Source organism: Nycticebus coucang, chromosome 15, assembly GCF_027406575.1.
Source record: "Nycticebus coucang isolate mNycCou1 chromosome 15, mNycCou1.pri, whole genome shotgun sequence".
Classification (NCBI taxonomy): Eukaryota; Metazoa; Chordata; class Mammalia; order Primates; family Lorisidae; genus Nycticebus; species Nycticebus coucang.
This window is the reverse complement of record NC_069794.1, coordinates 17,660,026-17,674,754: the sequence shown is the minus strand read 5'-3', so window position 1 is coordinate 17,674,754 and position 14,729 is coordinate 17,660,026. Positions and strand designations below refer to the sequence as shown.

Sequence of the window (14,729 nt, the reverse complement as noted above, 5' to 3'; positions counted from 1 at the left end):
CATAAGGCAGCTAGCCAGTACAGGATAAGAGTACAGGTCCCCAATCTTTTGTAGAGATCTTTTATCTAGATATGTGAGATGACATTGACAGTATGCTGAGGAGATCTGAATGATTGGATTCAGATTTCAAAGAGACAGTAAGTTATTTACTTCAACCCTGAATTTCAGAACTTATCTGGGAAATCTGTTCAGATGGCTATTATTAGTTATCTTGTCCTTTCTATATCAATTTGATTATCTGGGTGTTAGACACATGTTTGTAATATCCAAACCAAACTCACTGTCTTCTCCATTCAAGTCTGGCCTTCTTCCAGAGTTCATGTTTCATGAAATTGCACCACCATCCATCCAGTAAACAAGTGAGAAACCAAGGAGTCTTCCAACACTCCCCTCTCCAACCTTTCTATCCCTTTCTGATCTATTAGTGAGTCTTCTTCTCCCTACCACGTTATTCCAAGCTGCTATACACTCTTGATTGCTATTTCAGTAGCGTCCTATCTGGTCACTCTATAGCCACACTATTCCCACTTCCGTGACCAAATTTTTTCTAAACAGCAGATCTGGGCATGCTGCATTCACTTCCTTTAATACTTGAACAGTTTCCCACTGTTCTTAGGATAAAGACAGGCCTCCTTAACCCAACGGGGAAAGACATCATAGACTGGTGGCTGCTTATCCCTCAGCTTCATCTCACAGTATTGCCTCCCTCCACTCTCATTTTATTTGTAGTGCTAAATTTTTTTTCAGTGTTACCCTGGGCCTTGGCACAGGTTTTTCCTTGTCCCTTCTTTGGCTCCTCCCACTACTAAGTTAACACCTATGACTTCTATAGCCTCTTCCATTCCTGCTCTGCACTTACCATAGTTACCACTCTACTTTTTTTTATTTGTTATAAAATCTATCCGTAGGGCTCTTTTGGTCCATTCATTCACTGAGCAATTCCATTGTTTCATGTACTATGTTAGAGGCACTGATATATCAGTGACAAAATACTGGCACTCTCTCTGTCCTTACTGCAAGTAGGGGTGACAGGAATGAATTAGATGGTAAGTAAATGTGAAATTGCAGTTGTGATTAAGTACTATGACTGCTAATTACATGGTACTATGAGAATGAGAATTTACCCTAGTACTTAGTTAAGTATTTACTAAGTATTTGTAGAATGAATAGTCAGTCATAGAATGGCTTGTGGGGCTTTTGCTTAGTAGGTTGTTTGCTTTTTGTATTTGGCACCTTAAAGATTTTTTTCTCTCTCCAGGGAAAATTTATCAGACTTTAGGTTTGAGCCGTAAGATTATCAATTTGTTTTCTTATATCATATGGTGAATATCATATCATATATTATATACACTTGCAAAAACATCATTTGTCTATCAGTTATGTTCCTGCATTCCCGAAACTTCTGTACATAGGGAGACAGTGTGATGTAATAGGAAGACCACAAAACTGAGCATCACTACTACCAATTTGTAACAAGTTCTTGTTATCTTTGAGCCTTGCTTTATTTATTTGTACAAGTATGTTGGACTAGGTTTGTCTAAGGTACCTGATAATCCTAAAATGCTGTGGTTCTAACTCTTTCGGATGGAAAGGATGGAGTTGTTTATATACGGAACCATAACTTAAGGAAACCGCTTGCTACTGTTCTTTTTCTGTTTTCCCTTCTTCATCTGTATTCTATTGAGTGCCAGGGATATCCTTTGGAATTAAGGAATGGAAGATATCAGGACACAGGAATTTTAGAAGAATGAAGCTTATTTTATTCATATTAAATTTTGAGACCTGAAATAAATTAAGTACTGATTTCTATATATTTTCTATTCATATCACCAATTTTTCTCTCGGTAACAAAATCCCAATCTTAAGAAAATCTGTCTTTAACTCTTATAAATTAGTTGTCATTTTCATTGTATGTTGTTATTCAGGAGCTTAAGTGCTTTAAGCATGTCCTTAAATTCATGACAGTATAATAGTACCACATATCTTAAAATAATTACTTGTGGGAAGTTTATTTCTTGGTTATTAATGAGACTTTTAGGAATTAACAGCCTTTTGCCTATTTGGTAATTTAATCATTAACTTATGCCTAGCTCTACTTAAAACCCAAGAGCTGCTATGCACTATGAAGAGATTAGCAGATTTGAAAAATCTCCTGGTGTCAAATGTTGACTCCTCCAAATTAATGTTTGAGAATTTATTTTTCACTCTTCCTTTGTTTTCTAAGGTCATAAAACATTTTTTTTAAATACTAAAAACTACTTTGCAGGTTTTTAGAGCAAGCAAGCAGGATATTTAAAAGCACTGAGAATGATGAGTTTATATGTTTCTATCTAAAAAAACTTTAACAAGGAGTTTCAGAGTAATTCCCTATCAGTTTACAAGAGCTAAAGATAATATTGTACCTAAAAATTTCAGTATTGTCTTTGACATCTTATGCATATAATTCCTTTTGTATGCTTGGTGTCTTTTATAAATCATTTAAAGGTGCTACTATTTTATTATTGTGTGTTTTGGTTAACAGCATTCATTTCCTCTTATAATATGATTGGGCAATTAGCTATTCAGTACCATTTTCTGCAATTCAAGTTTTGTTAATATTTGAGGTACTAATTACACTGGCATAGAACGTGCATGCTGTGCTGTAGTCTTTTGTATCAAAAACAATGAACACCACAGTTTTGCAGTTTCATCAAGAGGCTTGCTTTCCAGGCTTGCTGAAAAAGACAGCAAGACAGAAACAAAAGGCCGGTATCACTTTGTGAAGAATACTTTTGTTTCTGTTTGATGTAAATCCACATAATTTAAAATGAAATATCAAAAATATTTATTTTTATATTGTTTTATCTAAGAGAAAAATTGCAAATGGTAAAATGGCAACACAGCAAAGCCTTTACATAATGAGGTCCAGATTATGTAATTATAAGCAGCATATTTAAAAGCCTTATTTCTGAACTGCTTATTGACCATATATTAAATTCTTATTATCTTCAAATATTTAGCAGAAACTACAGTCTGCTGCATTTTTCTAGAAACTTTATGTAAAAAAGTAGTATAAGTGTCAGCTAATTTATAATAGCCACAAAAGCAATGTTGTGGTATTAATCAAATCTTTTTTTTTTAGTTTAACTACTAATGAATGAAATTCCCACTTGTATAGTCCAAGTTCTCAAAATTTGAATCCTGAGAAGATACATCTGTATCTCATTTGTAAAGACAACTTAAAAATAACATTCTCCTAACTTTCTATTAGAAGAATTTTCAAACATACATAAAAGTTGAAGGTGTAGTCCAAACAATATCTGTATATCCTCTGTTTAGATTCAATAATTATTAATATTTTCTTATATTTGCTTTATGTCTGATTTTTATTTTTATTGAACCATGTGAAAATAAGCAGCTGGTGTCATGAATAGTTCACCCTCCATACCAAAGCATACATCTTCTATGAGTAAAAGACATTGCATTGTTACACCTAAGAAAATGAATAATTTTATAATGTCTTCTAAAATCTATTCCATACACAAATTCCTGGCTACCTCAACAAATGTCTTTTATTTATTAAAATCTTTTTTCTACAGTTGAGAAAAGACGAATTTATCTTTAAATATTGACATGTTGTGGTGGGAATCTAGAGTTGGGAATTGGGCTCATCATAATCTTATGTTTTAAAAATACTCTTACTTTGTATAGGATCATACTCTTAAGATTTTCAAGTACAGTCTCATTTGCTCCTCATGAGAACTCTGACCCAGACAGGGCAGATATCTGTTTTGCTATTAAAGAAACAGATTTAGAGAGGTTGTAATTTATTTGCTGAGTTCCAAGGCCAAGATTCGCTCTCCTAACTCTGTTGCTCTTTTCCTTATACCTACAGCTTTGTAATAGTGTTAGTCAGTGACTCTTAGGTCGGGATCATACTTTTAGATCTAGTAGGGCTTGTGGACATTATTTTGTGTTTCTCAAAAGGAGGTGCCATTGGCATTTTAGGAGGGACAGTTCTTTGTTGTATGACGTTACCTGGTATTGCATGAGGTTTAGCACAGCCCCCTCCAAGTATCTAAACAGCTATTGTGACAACGAAACTGTCCCCACATATTTTGAGTGGTTCTCAACCCAGAGTAACCAGGGGAGGGGAACAGCCTTCCTTGTTTTAAAGAAAAGGAAAGGAGATTTAACCTTTATTTAGCTGCTCTGTGACATGTACCATGCTAGGTGACTCATATAACTCAGTCCTTGTATCAGCTCTTTGCTGTCATTAGTGTTTTCATTTACAGTAAAGAAAGTGGGAGTCATTGCTTATGTAATTTGCTCAAGTCAGATAGCAGATAAATACTAAAGCCAGGATTCAAGTATAGGTCTGTATGAGTCTCCCCTCCTACCCTTCACACTATATCATATTACCTCATATGGATCTGATCTAGCATAACTACTTTTATATTCCTGGAATTTCTATTTTTCTGCTTTTAGTACCTTTTTTAAGAATAACCAATCAGAAAAAGATTTTGGAAAAATCTTTTGAATGTATTTGTCAACCATAGTTTTTAAATACTATAATGATTTTTTTAAGTTGAATGCTCTATTTTAAATTTAACTAGAATAATTTTTAAAAATATTGCCATGATGATTGCATAGCACTGTGAATGTGCTTAATGCCATAGGCAGTACACTTAAAAATGGTTAAAATGATAAATTTAGTATTGTGTTTATTGTATCACAATAATGTTTTTTGAATGTCATTAATACACTTAGAAACTTTGAAAACATTTAAAATTAAAATTCAACGTTTCAGTGAAACCATCTACTCATTTGTGGTGTTTCATACTAGTACTTTCAGTGATTTCTAGTGCTACTAAAAATATCATTTTTATCTACTTTATTATTTACAGCCTTTATTCCAATACTACAAGAGAGTTTGGATTTCTGAGGCAATAAGAATTAAACAAAGGGTATTCTAACATGAAATTGGTTACGTGACTAAAACAATGAACACATTTGAGAGTTTTTCTATGAAAGATGCTATTTTCTTTCTCTTTAAAGTGACCATGAACCAGACTGAACATAATCTGACAGTGTCCCAGATTCCTTCTCCACAAACGTGGCATGTGTTTTATGCAGACAAGTATACATGCGAAGATGACAAGGAAAAATCTCAAGTGGAAGATATCCCATTTGAAATGGTGTTACTAAACCCAGATGCTGAAGGGAACCCATGTGATCATTTTAGTGCTGGAGAATCTGGTAAGAATGTGTATTTAAATATACACTAAATGCAGGAAAAGATTTATGCACCGATACCTTCATGTATTTTTAAAATATTAAAAAAGAACCTATGTGTCCAAAAGTAGGAAAATAGTTAAGTGGATCTTCTTAAAGATAGCTATAATATTAAGTTAAAAAACGCAGACCCCTAAATTTTACATTACATGATTTCAAGTGTATGTAAAGAATGCACAATAAAACAAGTGCAAAACATAATATGGAAGTTGTTTACACATTCCGGGTGAGTGATAGAGTTGTATAGTTTTAAATTTCCTCTATACATTCTAAGTTTGTTGTTTTTATGATCAGTTAGCATTATTTTTATAAACGGAAAAGTAGTAATAAATTGAGCAACATAAATTAACTCAAAAATTAAGTAGGATTGGAAACTGGGTTATTTGAATAGATTTAGGGATTTCCTTCGTTGATGGGTTACAAGCATTTAGGAATGATGAGAGTTTATAATGCTTTCTGGAATCAGATTTACTTCCCTAAATATTTCATTAACATTTTAGGTAACTATCTCCTACCCTAGTGAAGTGAGATGTTCAAACACCAACAGAAATGAATGACTTCTTATGATCATGATAAACATGCTATAAAGTATAACAAATTTCTTAATTAACATGTCAGAGTAAGGATTTGTAGGCCATCTGTCAAAAAAAAGAGTTAAGGATTTACCTTTTAATGAGATTCATTTGAAAAAGTAAACCTGCTTAGAGAAAAATTCAATTCCCTTACATCTCGTTGGCCATGAAGGGGAGTGGGTAGAGGTGGGGCAGGAGTGAAACCACATTAGGCGCTAAACCCATTGTTTAGTTCAAAGTGTAAACTTGTCACAGCTAGAAAAGCAACTCAAGGAGAATGTGTTATAGACAGTAGGTCACAAATAATATAAATATTCTTTGGTTTGGAGAACTGTATACATTGTAATAGAAGGGGTACTAAACATTTTTAAAATTGTAATTTTAAAAGTTCTTTCCAGGAAGGAAGTGAAATAGTGTAAGCTATTCAAGTTGCTTTTCAGTGCAGATGAATGTAAAGGTTAAATTTCACAAATGATATCATGGACCAGTGTAGATCATTATTGGAACTTCCTGCCATTTCCTTAATCTTTATAAAGGATGTTGACATTTTTCTGTATTTTGAAAAGGAATTGATGGAGCCCAGATCTGATTGACGGATGCTTGGACTAGATTGTTTTTAAGGTCCTTTAAAGCTGTAAGACTTCATTATTTCCTATAACACCTAATTTTAGCATTGGTCAGGGCTCAGAAAGAGGTAGATCTCTGCTGCAGGTGCTGCGTGCACAAACCCAGCTACCTCTAGTGGAATCTAGATCTACTCACCCTTTCCCTTCCTGGCTTCCAGACCATAGTCCTTTGGCTCAGAAGGTTGTTTCATTGTGTGGATTCATAAAACTCTTCTGGACATGATCAGCTTTTTCTTCCCTCTTTATCCAGGCTCCCATTTCCTATCTCCTTCCTCATCCACAGTTTGGCATGTGAATTTTGACCCAAGGCCAAAATGATCACATTCATTCCCCATGTGTTACTTGGGTCTCTGAGTGCTTGTCCTGAACCTTGCCCACATCTTCTAGCATTTTCCTCAACATCCTGAGTTGTGGCTAGCCTGTTTTAGGATTCATATGAACCATTATGATTCCTAACTCCTAACTCCTACTGACCTACATTTTCTGGATTGTGTGACTGGTTTTGATTTGATGCTTACTCTTCTGTCTAAAAGCTGTCTTTTTAATACAAAAATGAAGAAAGTCACACTGGTCATGTCACTGACAATATTTGAACAAATAATTGTATGTAGTTTCATTAAGCATAAGATTCTGTGCAAGGCTAACCTGTGGGGATTGAATTCCTAAAAAGTTCCAGAAGTACCCTGAAGTATCAATCATTGTTATGTGACTGCCTTATTTCCTAAAGATCACATCATTTTATTGATTAAAAGGTCTAAATGCCTTTGTGAGTAATTTCATAATAAAGTATAAATCAGTGGTTCCCCTCCTATCATTATGTGTACATCTAGAGAGGTTCAAAAAATCCAAATGTTCACATCCAGAGACTCAGTTTTGGTCTGGAGTGAAACCCAGGTGTTGGTAATCAGGGTTCTAAAGTTGATTATAATGTGTGGAACCACTGATCTAAAATTCCATATTTCACATTGTTTCAATAATGTGTTGGTTTGAAAATAGAACCTTAAGAGGGGTTCTTCCTTCTCTGTAGCCTAAGGCATGGAATTTGTTTCCAGGAAATAATCTTCAATAAGTTCATTTTAGAAACTTCTACAAATTTGTCTAATTTTTTGCTCCAAATAAGGAAAATTGATTTGCTATGCTTTTTACTGAGAATTAACTGTTACCATGTATCTGAGAGGTTTGCATTAGACTAACCTGCAAATAGCTGCAATTAATATTTCATGTTATTCTGGTTAATTTTTATAATTTGTTTTCTTTCGAACCAAATCTACCAGATCTTAGTTAATTCTCTATTTCACAGAGTTGGTCTAGATTAAAAAAACAAACTAAGCCATTTGACAAAGCACCAAATAGGAATCTAGTGCTTTATGGTAGAATAAAATAAAATAAAGCAACCTTGTTAACTATATTTGTACTCTTGTTAGAGACCAAAAGAAGCACCAAGAATCCTGAGAACTTTGTTACCCGAAGACAGGTAGACTGATACTCACTGGAATAATATTGCAGGCTCTGCCACATTTGCTCTCTTGCTATTTCTAAGATTCTAGGAGATAAGTTCATTCTTTCCTCCCTTTCCCAACTCTGTTCCAAAAGACCATCAATTGGGTCTTCCATTTAGCCCTTGTAACATTTTGGAATGTTTTTGGCTTAAAGTAACAGAAACTTTAATGCAAACAGTATGGATGATAACGAAATGAATTATTTTACACAAGAAATTTCCAGACTTCTCCAGAGTGGTTTCTCTACCCTGCCCGCCTCTGACTGTCCTTTGTCCTTAGGCTGGCTCCTTCAAGTTCCAAGTCAGCAGTGGCAGTTCTAAGCATCACATCTCAATAGCGGCAGAGCTCAGTATCTCTTCATTAGAGAAAGGGAATCTTTTCTAAAAGCTCCGTGTTTCAGTTCATTTTCCAGAACTGGGTCACCTACCCTTGCTACAAAACATCTTAAGAGAAACATAAGGTTAGGGTGAAAGAAAGAAGATATGACAGAAGAAATGTATCAAAACGGTTAGGTTTACCTCTTAAATGGCAAGGGGATTGGAACTTGCCATTGAATTAGACTACTCAGGATATATGTTGAGACACGTGAGGAAGGGAGATCATTGGGACTCTGAAACAGTGATCATGGATAGGCAGGTGTCTATTCCACGTGCTGCTCCCGTGACCCAAAACTATTTCCTCTTGCCCTCTCCTCTCCTGTCTCCAGTCATTTTGCCCGGGCAGCATTTATGGAGCTTATCGTTGTAAGTGTTCCTTCTACTTAATTTTGCCAATACTTCTTCTTTTAGACTTGCCTTAAAATCTGCAAATTTCCTTATAGTGTTTACCACCTGTTGCATGTTTATTTAGAGTATTTTTCTTTTCTAGTATACATTAAATTTTATATAAGACTTAACACTGGCTTGGCGCCTGTGGCTCAAGCAACTAAGGCGCCAGCCACATACACCTGAGCTGGTGGATTCGAATCCAGCCTGGGCCTGCCAAACAACAATGAGGGCTGCAACCAAAAAATAGCCAGGTATTGTGGCGGGCACCTATAGTCCCAGCTACTTGGGAAGCTGAGGCAAGAGAATAGCTTAAGCCCAGGAGTTGGAGGTTGCTGTGAGCTATGATGCCACGGCACTCTACCCAGGGTGACAGCTTGAGGCACTGTCTCAAAAAAAAAAAAAAGACTTAACACTTAGCTTCCATGTATTTTAAAAATTAGATTTTAATATCAAAGTGAACACAGATTACTTTCTTCTTGTGAAGGCTGGTGGCAGAACAGATGTAAAATTGGTAGTGAAGAAAAAACCGGGGAGACTTTTAGAAATGATTTATTTGAACGAATACAATGCAGAACTAGCACTTTATCTTTAAAGTTAGGTTCAAGATAAAAACCATTTATTAAAAATTCAATGAACAAAGTTGGGACAGATGTCTTAGTTCAATTCATTTAATATATTACCTCAATGAAATGAAATTTTTTAATGAAATAAATTTTTATTGGTTAAAATGCTAGCTTTTTGGGAAGATACATTTAACCTTGAGTAATCCTAAAACTTTTTTTTTTTTTTTTTTGAGACAGGGTTTCACTATGTCACCCTCGGTAGAGTGCAGTGGTGTCACAGCTCATAGCAACCTCAAATTCTTGGGCTTAAGCGATTTTCTTGCCTCAGCCTCCCAAGTAGCTGGGACTACAGGCTCCCGTATTTTTTGTTGCAGTTGTCATTGTTGCTTAGCTGGCCCGGGCTGGGTTTGACCCGCCAGCCTCGGTGAATGTGGCTGGCACCGTAACCTCTGTGCTACAGGCCCTGAGCTGTATGTCTTATTTTCAAAAGTTCCTTCCTCTTACATTATTCTGATTCTTCAGTAAATAGTCTGAGAATTTTCTTTTCTTGGTGGATTTGTAACTTAATGGAGTCTAAAACTTTATCCTGTAATGGATATTCTATAAAGTACTGTAAATAAATAAAACTTTAAATAGAATGCCATGATTAATTCCTTAAGAAGAAAAGATAACAAGTAAGATTGAAAACAAAATGCATCAGGAATTGTATTGACCCACAACCATGTTTTATTCCAAATGTGCAAAGCTGAGTGTGCAAATGCAAATCTAACTTGGAAAGATTTGCCGGTGGCCCTAAGAGGTGGCAGTGCTAAGACACTCGGGCTACTTAGCCTAATCCTTGGGTCTGAAGAGCCTGGGGCATGGGGGCTTATTGGTGACTCTCCCTCACCTAGAAACCTAGAATGTCTTAAAAAGGAAAGCAGAAATCATATGGGGCTGGGGGCAGGGAGGGGTACTAAAAACTGTGCCACCCTCTAGGGCTTCTCCTCTTGAGGTGGGGGTAAGTGAACTGAGAACTTATAATTTATAAGTAGATCTTGTCAAACCATATGTACTCTAGGGGTTGTGGCCGGTGACAAAAGTCAGGCCAGGGGACTAAACTCAAAGCCTGTGGCCTGGAAAGAAGGGCCTTCCACCTCTGGGAAAAGGGGGCTGGGGAGCCCCGGGGATCCAGATCCCTGCTGCAGACCAGCCTCAGGGAACCCAAATTGGATTAACCATGGCCAGAATCAGTGCTAACTCAATCAGTGTCACAGCTCAGGGGCTTTTATGCCTCCAGGACTAGAGGTCAGGCTGGTCACTAGCCTAAGGTGGAGCCCAAGGTGGGGTCTTAGGGGGGCCCTTGGCTAGCCTGGCTGGGCATTGAGGCTATCTGCACCTAGGAGGCCTCAATGTGGTTGATACATTATTTTGGGGCTGGGGGACCGGGAGGCCAAGGAGAGCTGGGACCTCTGGCAGCTGTTGGGCAGAGAACAAGGTAATCCACTGTTGTTAATATATTTAGCATTTGTATTTTCTGTCTTATACCAGTATTATAATAGCTCCAAGATTATGATGCCCTCATTTCTAAAGCTGACATACTTTTCTATGTAAGTTTAAACAGAAAGCCTGTTCCTTTCATTATTTGATCTTCCCTTCCTAAAGTGTAAACATGATTTTTCACCTGCACTATTTATACATATTGGTAGAGCAGGAGAGACACCCAGTGGCTGAAATACTTTTTGCCACTTTTTTTTTCTCTTAAGCATGCCCAAAACATGATTGAGCTGTTTATTGACTGTTCTTCCTATGATTTGTGTCTTCGGGATGGCTTTTCCAAAATTATTTTCCACATAATAGAAATATTCCATCTCTGACTGTTAGTTGGAGTTTATCCAAGTGGGAAACTGCAGCAGGTTCAGCGTTCACATCCCTAGAGTGGAAGTAATTGTGATTTGGCTGCTCATTCACAGACTTAGTGGAGGCAGCTTTATTCACACCACCGTCATGAAACTCCAGTGTTGCACAGAATGTAAAAGCCTTAATGTTAGGGACTATCCAAGATGTGACCAAGGTAAGTGCGAGCCATTAAAGTCAAAGTGAGCTGACTGCCTTACTATAAAAATTTCTGATTCTATAAAATGTAGATTCAGAAGATTCCAATTTAATGGGAAAAAAGTGGTGTTTATCATGAGTTACCTGAAGACTGTATTGAAAAGCTACAAGTAGAGCTGCTATAATGACTGGTACCATCTTTAATATAAAATCTGCACATTCTTACTTGGTTCTTTGCCAGCCAGCTTCCTTTGCTCACTCAAAGCTTCAATTTTATCATGACTTAGTTTAATTCCTCAGAACCTATTCTAACGTGACATCTTTTAACTTCAATTTCTATGGCCTACTTACTTTCCATATTTGTAGTGTGAATTCCAAAAGAGAATATGATTAGCCTGACTTACCTTTGAGTACTAGGATTTCCCTTTTAACAAGAATCTCAGGGCTCGGTGCCTGTGGCTCAAGTGGCTAAGGCACCAGCCACATACACCTGAGCTGGCAGGTTCGAATCCAACCCGGGCCCGCCAAACAACAATGACGGCTGCAACCAAAAAATAGCCGGGTGTTGTGGTGGGCGCCTGTAGTCCCAGCTACTTGGGAGGCAGAGGCAGGAGACTCGCTTGAGCCCTGGAGTTGGAGGTTGCTGTGAGCTGTGATGCCACAGCACTTTACCCAGGGTGACAGCTTGAGGCTCTGTCTCAAAAAAAAAAAAAAAAAATGAATCTCAGAAAGTGTACCTCAGATGGGGGCTCAGAACATGACAGCTATTTTGAAGCTTTGTTCAAATGGAAATCAAGGTAATGGGACAGTCCAGAGCTGTGTTCCTCATGTTAATTATATCAGCATCACTGTTAGAACTTACTAAAACGCAGCTTGCTGGGCTCCACTCATAGAGTTCCTGATTTAATAGATCAGAAAGTGGGTGGGCCTAGAATGTGCATTTATAACAAGTTCTCCAGTAAGGCTGGTGGGCTTGAGAGTATACTTTGAGAAGCATTATCAAAATATATTTATTATTGACTAAACAAATATATTTCTAGACATCTTACAAAAGAAATCCACTTTGTTGGTAAAAAGTGTATCTAACTGAATGCTAAAATCATTTTTTTCATTTACTGTTTTCAAACAAAACTGTGACGTTATGGTAAGTTTTTGGGTTTCCCTGACTACTATGCTTTGTTATAGACTGACTTTTAATTAGTTTGTTTAATCTGCCTTCTTATAGTTTAGAATTTTGTCCCAATGTAGAAAATTGTTTAAGCTTTAACAATCTCCCTTCCCCTCCCCCTTTAGGAAAGTAAATATTGTGTCTCCAATTAAAAAACAAGTTCTAGCATTATATTGACAGGAAGATTTGAAAGCAACCCAGCGCTATAACTGGCTTTGTTTTACTGAAGCAAACTCCCTTTCTTCTCTTCACAGGGTTACATGAGTTCTTTTTCCTCTTAGTCCTAGTGTACTTTGTGATTGCTTGCATTTATGCTCAATCATTGTGGCAGGCTATTAAGAAAGGAGGACCCATGCACATGATTTTAAAGGTTCTGACAACTGCATTGCTGTTACAAGCTGGTTCAGCTTTAGCTAATTACATTCATTTCTCCAGGTAACTCAACAACACTAAAACTGTGTTCATCATTACATCTAATTAATCCTAATTAGTCCACCAAAATTATGCTTGCTTTGATTATGAACACTTTTGTTCACGTTTGTAATCTGCACTAATAACTCTCCTCTTCAATTCCTTAGTTACTCTAAAGACGGAATAGGGATACCATTTATGGGAAGTTTGGCAGAATGTGAGTATCTTTCTCATTTTCTTTTTTAAACATAAACTTTCTGTCTGCTTCTTGCTAATTTTTCTTTTGAAAAATTGACTCAGCTCAACTGAAAACAGGGTTACAGATTTAGTTCCCATATGTCCTATTTAGTTTCTTCATAATAGGTAATGTGTGCAATTCTTCATTGTTTTTAGGGTATATTTATATACATTCTCTCATTTTATTCTCAATAAAAAGTAGGTATATGTATTACTCTTTTGCAGATAAAGAATCTGGGCTTGGGGACATGAAGCACATTTCCAAATGTCAGCCAGCCATTAAGTGATAGAGCAGGGGTGCCCAAGCCTTTTTTTTTCTTTTTTTTTTTTTTCTCTGCCACATGTTGGAAGAGTAAGAGTTGTCTTGGGCCACACACTTAAATACACCACACTAACAAAAACTGATTAGCAAAAGAAAGGTCCATGCATACTTTTCATGATACCCAACACAGCAGATAACCAAAAAGTCCTCACAAAATCAGCATGTGGTCTGGGTACCCAACCACAGATTGGACACTCCTGGATAGAGCCTCAGCTGACACCCAGACTTTCTGATCCCAAAGCTGGGGTCTTTTTCACTTTTGTATTTCCATTTTCTGCCATAGAGAACACCTATAAGTACACTTGTAAATTGAGATGACCTCACACCTGTGTTCTTTTATTTATAAGAGGAATTCTTATGAACTAATTTTTCATTTAAGCATGACAGGAAAAAAATATTTAAATGGTCCCATAATCATGATATTTTAAACAGAACTTCAGAGGGACATCAAGTCATATGCTGTTGTTAATCCTGGAAAACTAAGACTTGCTCTAAAAAGCAAGTTCTGAATATGAAACCATTCTAGGACTTACTTTTTCTTGTATTTCTTTTCTAGTCTTACCAGCCTTTATTTAATAAGGTATTTTTTTGTAATCTCTGTTAATCATCTCAGGATCTCCTCATCCTAACCTTGCCACTTGTTTTAAGATTCTGAACCTTTTTATTCTGGTTCTTTTTATTAAGAACCTTTTTATTTTCCTTATGAAAAGGATGTGTACTGGCTTGGTGCTCGTAGCTTAGCAGCTAGGGAGCCAGCCACATACACCGGAGCTGGCAGGTTCAAATCCAGCCGGGCCTGCCACAACAATGACAACTACAACCAAAAAATAGCTGGGCATTGTAGTGGGCGCCTGTAGTCCCAGCTACTTGGGAGTCTGAGGCAAGAGAATCACTTAAACCCAAGAGTTTGAGGTTGCTGTGATGACAAGGCACTCTACCCAGGGCTACAGCTTAAGACTCTGTCTCAAAAAAAAAAAGGAAAGAAAGAAAAGGATGTATACGATTCACCTCCTGGGCATGAACAAGAGGAGCTTATCCTTTCTTTTTTTTGAGACAGTCTCAAGTTGTGGCCTTGGGTAGAGTGCCATGGCGTCACAGCTCACAGCAACCTCAAACTGTTGGGCTTAAGCAATTCTCTTGCCTCAGCCTCCCAAGTAGCTATACAGGTGCCTATACAGCTTGTACAGGTGCCTGCCACAATGCCCAGCTATTTTTTTGTTGTAGTTGTCATTGTTGTTTGGCAGGCCCAGGCTGGA

At 36.9% G+C, this 14,729-nt stretch overlaps 1 protein-coding gene across 3 annotated transcripts in view; it reads left to right on the top strand.

The window, feature by feature from the left end:
* Nucleotides 1–14,729, top strand: part of GPR180 (G protein-coupled receptor 180) — a 29,900-nt gene that overhangs the window by 4,544 nt on the left and 10,627 nt on the right. For 2 of the 3 annotated variants that reach the window (XM_053563903.1, XM_053563902.1), the window contains 3 exons: nucleotides 5,038–5,238; nucleotides 12,758–12,938; nucleotides 13,082–13,131. In XM_053563903.1, coding sequence (XP_053419878.1) covers nucleotides 5,038–5,238; nucleotides 12,758–12,938; nucleotides 13,082–13,131 — 432 coding nt within the window. The remainder of the gene's footprint in view (nucleotides 1–5,037; nucleotides 5,239–12,757; nucleotides 12,939–13,081; nucleotides 13,132–14,729) is intronic. The other variant, XM_053563904.1, reaches the window with a different exon arrangement.